The sequence below is a fragment of the Anastrepha ludens genome, chromosome 6 (assembly GCF_028408465.1).
Source record: "Anastrepha ludens isolate Willacy chromosome 6, idAnaLude1.1, whole genome shotgun sequence".
Classification (NCBI taxonomy): Eukaryota; Metazoa; Arthropoda; class Insecta; order Diptera; family Tephritidae; genus Anastrepha; species Anastrepha ludens.
In genome coordinates, this window is record NC_071502.1 from 123,224,817 (window position 1) to 123,232,190 (window position 7,374).

Consider the following 7,374-nt stretch of genomic DNA (forward strand, 5'->3'; position numbering starts at 1 on the left):
ACTGGCATAAATTCCCCGTAAGTAGAAAAAGGATAAAAATAAATGTATAAAATGTGATAACAAAAAATCCACCGGCTTTGGGCATTATGTGCAATCAATCATACAGCCAGCTTATCACTAAAGACTTTTCTTTGAAATTTTGCTAAGTGGGGCATTTGTTTGGTTACTGCCCATATAATAAAATATGAGAGCGTTGGTGAATGTGAAACAGTCTTTTTGTAACAAAGAGGAGTATGTAGTAAAATATGCATAATGAAAAATACAAAGTGCACATACTTACACACACACACATACAATACTTATGCATGAGAAAGAGTACTATTGCCAATATTAATGAGAAGGCACAGAGAACGGAATTGAAAGTTCAATGCTTTTAATCGCTTTGTTAGTGCATAGAGGGTATTCAGGTAACGGTGTGAAATGAAAAGGGTAAATAAATTGCAAATTCATGTTCTGAAAAAAAATTGAATGAATATAAAAATATTAAGTTAAAGCTTAAAGAAAAGTAAAATTGCATCGAACTTGTTTCTTCCACAAATAGAAGTATGGATAGTCAAGCAGCTATCAAGGCCTACTCAGGTGTATTGGCAACTCGCTTGTTGGGTACAATACCGTTACATTTATGTACGAGTCCGCTCAACTGAAAACTGGGTTTACGTGGGAGTAGAAAGAGGCGGTAATTACTTGCTTATAAACAATGTCGTAACTCTTGTTTTCTATCTAAACTCTTGTTTTATGTTTAATCTGAAGTTTTCTAATTTTGCACTCGGAGCGAATTGTCAAATCTCATAGGCATCTCATATTAGGAAGTACTCGGTTTTTACAAAAAGTAGCCATTCTTCAGAGTTCAAAAATTTCTATCGAATGAGTGGTCATAGGCTTGAATCGTTCAACTTTATTGAAAGTATTAAAACTTATTTTTGACTCAAATTTTTAAGAATTTTTCATTCTTCAGAATGTTGTGTAAAACATTCAAGTCGATTGTCGAAGTTATGAGTATTTAAGCTCCCGGTACTCTAGGCCGAATTTTTAAACACGCTCCACTTTAAAGGGGGCAGCTCCTTCAGCTCCTTCAGCTCCTCCAGCACTCTCAAACTTTCATTCTTTTTTTGCTTTACAAATTTATTTTCAATTTAAAGAATATCTTTTCAATGTTTTAAGCTTAATAGAAAGTCTAAAATGTCCCTATAAAGTCAGTGAAGTGATGAGCGTCGAACAAAAGATGAGTAAGAACGAAACTTAAATCGCGTTTTTTCCGCGCTTTCGAATATAACTCAAAAAGTAATCAAGATATCAACTTAAAATTTTACAGGGATATTCTTTAACATATTGGCCTTTTCATGTACCTCAAAATATTGTTCATTTTGTTCATAAACAAACTTTAATTTGTTTCTCTTTCAGTTAAAATTTTCATTTTCTTTCGTTAAAAATAGGTAAGTCAAAGCGAAATAATTTATTTTATTTTCTGTTTCTATTTTAATAATAATTAATGAAATTAGCTACTTTTTTGTTAGCGAAAATTGGGCTTCCAGGGTTAAGAAAAATTTAAAAAAAATCGCCCCAGGGGTTCTTCCAGAAATACCAGATCTTTCTTAAAAAAAGCATTTTGATTTTTTATATAATTTTGCTGCGAATCATGATTTACACCACAATACATATTTTTTCGAGACGCTTCCGGATATTCCGTTACGCAATTTTGAGTATTTTGCAATGCAAATTTAAAAGCACATTTTACAAATATTGCATTTGTATGAGAAAATTAATTGAATAAACTAACATTTTCTGCATCGTCACGTAACTTCTTAAAAGCATGAACTTATTTACTGAATTTACCTTACCACCTTCGAAAACAACACTCCCGGAGCATGAATTATACATAACTCTTCACCACTTTGGAATATTATTTTTGAATTCAATAATTTTCTTTTAAATTTTGCAATTTGCTCTCAATCGCGCTCATCCTGAATACACCTACTCACAATACAATGACTGCGCTTGGTATCTTATTGGTAAATTCCTTTGTAAATACTCGCACACTTGCCATTACTCGACGACTTTATCTAAATTAAGATATAATTATATCTATGTATGTATTGCCTTAACAGTAGCGGCCCATTTATGATTATAAATCAAGTTTAAAGCTTAAGTGGTCAGTATAGAAATGTACTACCACAAACAGGGTTCGCAGTTGGGCTTGCGGGGCGAGCGGCGCGCGGTACGCAATTCCTAGAATTCCCATTGTTTTGCGGTTCGCTTGCACTAAGCTCTCTTAGTTATTGTTATTAATACATTTGCAGCCGCAGCGCTATTCAAAATATCAGTTGTTCAAGTGCCGGTAAACTATAATAATGTCTGTGCTTGCATTTTTATTAGCCGCGTTATTGGCGCTGCTCTCATTTATATTCTACTTGTTGCATCGACGCATGAACTATTGGCGCTACCAGGGCATACCACACGATCCCCCACACTTTTTTGCTGGCAATTTGAAGGGCTTACTGAAAACACGTAGCTTCGCCGAAATTCTGCGCGAAATATATACAAACCACAAGGGATCAGGCCCTTTCTGCGGTTACTATTTATTTCAACGCCCCGCCGTGTTGGTCTTGGACAGAGCGCTTATTAAGTGTATACTCATCAAGGACTTCAATAACTTTGCCGATCGTGGCATATTTCACAATGAGAAAGACGATCCACTCACTGGGCATCTCTTTCGCTTGGACGGAAATCAGTGGCGTGGGTTGCGTAATAAGCTTACGCCTACTTTCACTTCGGGAAAAATGAAATTTATGTTTCCAACTGTATTGAAAGTGGCCGATCAACTGATGGATGCCGTGGCGAAACGTATTGCGGCGAATGAGTATGTGTGGGATTGGAAGGAGATGATGGCCTGCTTTACCACCGATGTGATTGGCAATTGTGCTTTCGGGATCGAGTGCAACAGCCTGCAGGATCCCCACGCTGAGTTCCGTGTTATGGGACGCAAAATAATAGGGGCGCGTCGTCATGGCGCACTGGTCAATGCTTTCATCAATAGCTTTCCGAATGCGGCACGTAGTTTGCGTATGGCCATTATGCCACAAGATATAACAGATTTCTTTTTGCGTATCGTGCGTGAGAACGTGGAGTATCGTCAGCGTAATTGTGTGCACGCCAATGATTTTATGAATATTTTGATGGATCTAAATAAGAGCAAACATTTGAAGAGCGAAAACGATGAAATGCGTGCGCTGAGCGTGAGCGAGATGACAGCGCAGGCATTTGTATTTTTCGTTGCAGGTTTTGAGACATCGGCGACCACTCTGGCATTCGCACTGTACGAATTGGCGCTGCATCAGGATATACAGACACGACTGCGCATGGAGATCACAGAGACTATCAAAAAACACAACAATAATCTGTTCAGCTATGAGTGCATGGAGGAGATGCAATATATGAAAATGGTGCTTGCTGGTGAGTAAAATGTGTTGTCGATTTTTATAGTTCACTAAAACTACAAAGTGTAATATCTTATCTCGACCGAAGAAACCCAGCGGAAATACCCGATTGCGCCGAACTTAATGCGTCAAGCAGCTAAAGACTATGTAGTGCCGGGTCATCCGGAATATGTCATCAAGAAGGGCATGATGGTCACCATTCCAACGATTGGCATACACTACGATCCTGAAATCTATCCCGAACCAGATACGTTTGACCCGGAACGTTTTGCTCCTGAGGCGGTAAAGTTGCGCGACTCTGTCGACTGGTTGCCCTTTGGCGATGGCCCGCGTAATTGCATCGGTATGCGCTTTGGGCAAATGCAGATGTGCGTCGGCTTGACTTATCTTCTGCGCGAATATAAGTTCTCAGCCTGTGAGAAGACCCAAATTCCGATCGTTTATCAGAAATCTTTTCCGCTATTTCCGCAAGGCGGCGTACATCTGAAAGTGGAGAAGGTGCAGACATAGGCTTTTTAACTATTCTGCATATATGTATGTATGTATGTATATATGTGTGCGTTTGTATAAGCTGTTAGAGTTAAGTAGCAAATAGTTATCATTTTGAATTGCGAAAATGAATTCTCACTTCGTCTCGCAATTAGTTACTTAAAACTAGTTCAAGTGTTCTTGAAATATTCACAAAATACTTAAACGGATTGCAATGTAATTCTTCTCGGAAATGACAAAGTGAGAACGAGGATAACATGTTTATGGTTTAATGTATGTAAAACTGTGTTAGTATTTGTTACGTTTTGCTAAAAAATAGAGTCAGTAAACACTTTTTTGTTAGCGCAATAGACTTTGTTTGTGTTTTAGGTGAATGAAATGCACAACTGCGTTCTTTGCCTTTCATTTCATAGTCAAGTGGAACGAGTTCAACGTATGATGTGAAATTCAAATTGGTTTGCGCAGATATAGGGTGAGTAAATACACTTGGATGCTTATTAATATGCGAAAGAAGAGCTACCTTATATTCAATATTAGCTTATTAGCTCTACCAATTAGGATGAAAGGTTAAGTTTTAACTCGGGTTAAAAACTCAGTAGAGTTAAGACCGATGTATTTTTATCCATTTCGTACGAAAATTCGTTTACTTACCTTATATAATTTTATTTTATTTATAATTTGAAGCGTTAGTCAGGCTGAAAAGTGTTAATGCAAAAATGTCTGCCCGTGTTAAATTTCGACCAATGTAGAAAAAATATGTGGATTCAACTCGTGTAGCCTTTGTAACACGATCTAATAAAGCGCTTATGCATATTTGTGGAATTTACTCAATTTGAGTGTAGGTAAACAAAAATGAAGTACAAACAGAGTAATAATGACAGCTGATAACTCAAGTAAAGTTAGATTATGTTGGGTTAGAATAAGAGAGTTGTCAAAAACATGATAATTTTAGATGTAATTGAGGGCAGTTCTGGCAGTTTTGAACTGAAAGAAAATCAGTCTTGCGATACCACTAAATCGTGGTTAGGAGAAAAAAGTAGAACAAAGAAGGTCAGAATAGCGCTAGTAAAATTGTTAATAGTAACCGTTTGAGGTGGTGCACGCTAATAAAAAAACTTTGAACGGCGGTTAATATCAACCCCAGAGTCATCCTAGGAATGTTCGTAAACTCGTAGTCCAAGTTTTTGAATTTAAGTTTCGTGAATACAGCATAAGTGAGGAGAAGATGAGTAGATGCTTCGACTTTACTTACTTACTGCTGTCCTGATCTCCTCGTGGAGCATAAGGCATGTATAATATATCTAAATCGCACTCTGTTAGGTGCTGCACTCTAAATGGCATTCCAGTTGTAATTTGCGGCGTCGAGTACCCTGGTTTGCGGAGTGTGGGACCAATCCGGTGCCACTAGCGCCGGGAGGTGCCTTTCCATGTTACGCATCCATAGAATAGCAATAGTGAACTTAATAAAGCTACCACGGTATGGGATAAAAGTAATATGTAGACTAATTGCATGCGTTTTTATCGATTAGATGTTATACAAGACCTCGTCAATATGGAGAGTGCGAATTTTTTAGCATAGGCTGCTTTTTCGACCACCACCGCTCCACTACTGGACAGAAGAATCTTACAACTTTAATAATGAAATCTACAGATTACAAAGGGTTAGTACTTATAATCAATGCCCGGGAGTATAGGCCTCGACAAGACTCTTCCATTGTACATGGTTCTGGGCTGTTGTTTTTACGCCGTCCCATGTGATGTCGGCATCTGCTAGTTCGCGCAACATCGACCTTCGCCAAGTGGTCTTTGGCCGACCGGGACCCCTGCTCCCTTGCACATTCCAGTCTCTTGATGTGATCTGGTGGTTTTTCAAGCGTGTGACCTATCCAGCGCTATGGATAACATGAATGCATAACAACTCGACACACAATCATGTGTCAAAATTTCAAATCATTGATGAAGTTATGAGTATTTGGGGGCCCATTACTCCTGCACGGGTTTCTAATACCTACTCGACTTCAAAGCGTTTTTCTGGAAGCTGTTATTTCTGAAGTGTGTGCGCTATAACTCAAAATCTACTGATCCAATCGTTTTGAAATTTTGCACTATACTTTTTTACATAATTCTTCAGAAATCCGTCGGAGCTTAACTGTTTGTTTTTAATAATTCTTAGTCTTAGAACAACAGATAAGCTAATTTTTCTTAGCGAACAACATTTTTTTTTAGTTTCCAAGAACTATGAAAAATTTAAAAATCGAAGAAGATCCTTTCAGAGATACCTCAAGAAATATCTCTTTTAAGAATTTTTTTCCTTTGCGAATTTTTTTTCAAGGCGCTTCCGGAGATTTCAATATTTTACAATAAATTTTTTGGGACACCATTTTTCAAATAATACATCATTTTATGGAAATTGACTTTTAAACTAAAAGTATCTGCATAGCCGAATGTAAATTTTTTTTATCAATATGATTAGATCATTAAAAACTACCACACCTCTCTGCACATAAATACAAATTTGCGCGGTATTCTTCTATCAACATCGTAAATGGGTCAGACTGCAACTAGTGCTAGTATGTAGCAAAAGTAAGTAAGTGGGAGAAGTGATGTTAATCATCAGGTGAAAGGGGAAGGTGGTGGACTTCAGTGCAAATTATGTACAGTGATGGATAATTTGAAGAATTTTTGTTATTATTATATTAAAAATTCAAGGAATTGGGAGAAGTTAAGGGTCCACGCCCTGGATAAAATATTTCAAATATATTCGATTTTCATCTTATTGACCATCCCATTTCCATATAAGTATGTGAACATGTATGTAGGAATGTATATGCTCACCTCTATTAAAAAAAAAAATTATAAAAAATAATTAAAAATAAAGAGGGCTACAACTGACTTGTATGCTAAAGTTGAGAAAATTTTTATTTGGTGAATTTCCTAAAGGTGTATCTAACGGTGATTGTTTGTCGGTCAAGAGATGTGAGTGAATTTCTGATAAAAAGATGTACAGGTATCATTTCGTTGCACCTGATTCGAAGTTTGCTGATTTGATACCCTTTGATTATTAGCAATTGCTAAAACACAGTGAATCTACCGATCCCCTCCACCCTAAAAACATTTCTTTCCTAAAACGACGATAATTTGCATAGCGTGCAAAATTGTGTATCGAAGCAGAAGGCAAACATTTAGACCACTAAAAAATATTTCTCACAAGATATTCACTGCTTATTTCTAGTTGTAAAAAGTTCCATTGCTGAATATCACAGATGCCGATTAATCAACAGATGCGCGACGCATAGCAATGACCCGCCGCTGGCTCTCCACCAACTGATAAGGCTTGGGTATAAAACAAGTTTACTAAGCGCGAGAATTTCACCATAAAGCAAACTAGCAACAACAACTACACCCAACTCTCTTTTTACACGGTTTTATTTTAAAAGATTTTGAAATAATA

The 7,374-nt window shown here is 37.1% G+C and overlaps 1 protein-coding gene across 1 annotated transcript; it reads left to right on the plus strand.

Moving 5' to 3' along the window:
• Nucleotides 1-2,212: 2,212 nt before the first annotated feature.
• Nucleotides 2,213-6,075, plus strand: LOC128868178 (cytochrome P450 6a9-like). Its single transcript, XM_054109987.1, has 2 exons — nt 2,213-3,450; nt 3,523-6,075. Exons 1-2 carry the CDS (start codon nt 2,349-2,351, stop codon nt 3,942-3,944), a joined length of 1,524 nt encoding a protein of 507 aa, XP_053965962.1. The 5' UTR covers nt 2,213-2,348; the 3' UTR covers nt 3,945-6,075.
• The last annotated feature ends 1,299 nt before the right edge of the window (nt 6,076-7,374 follow it).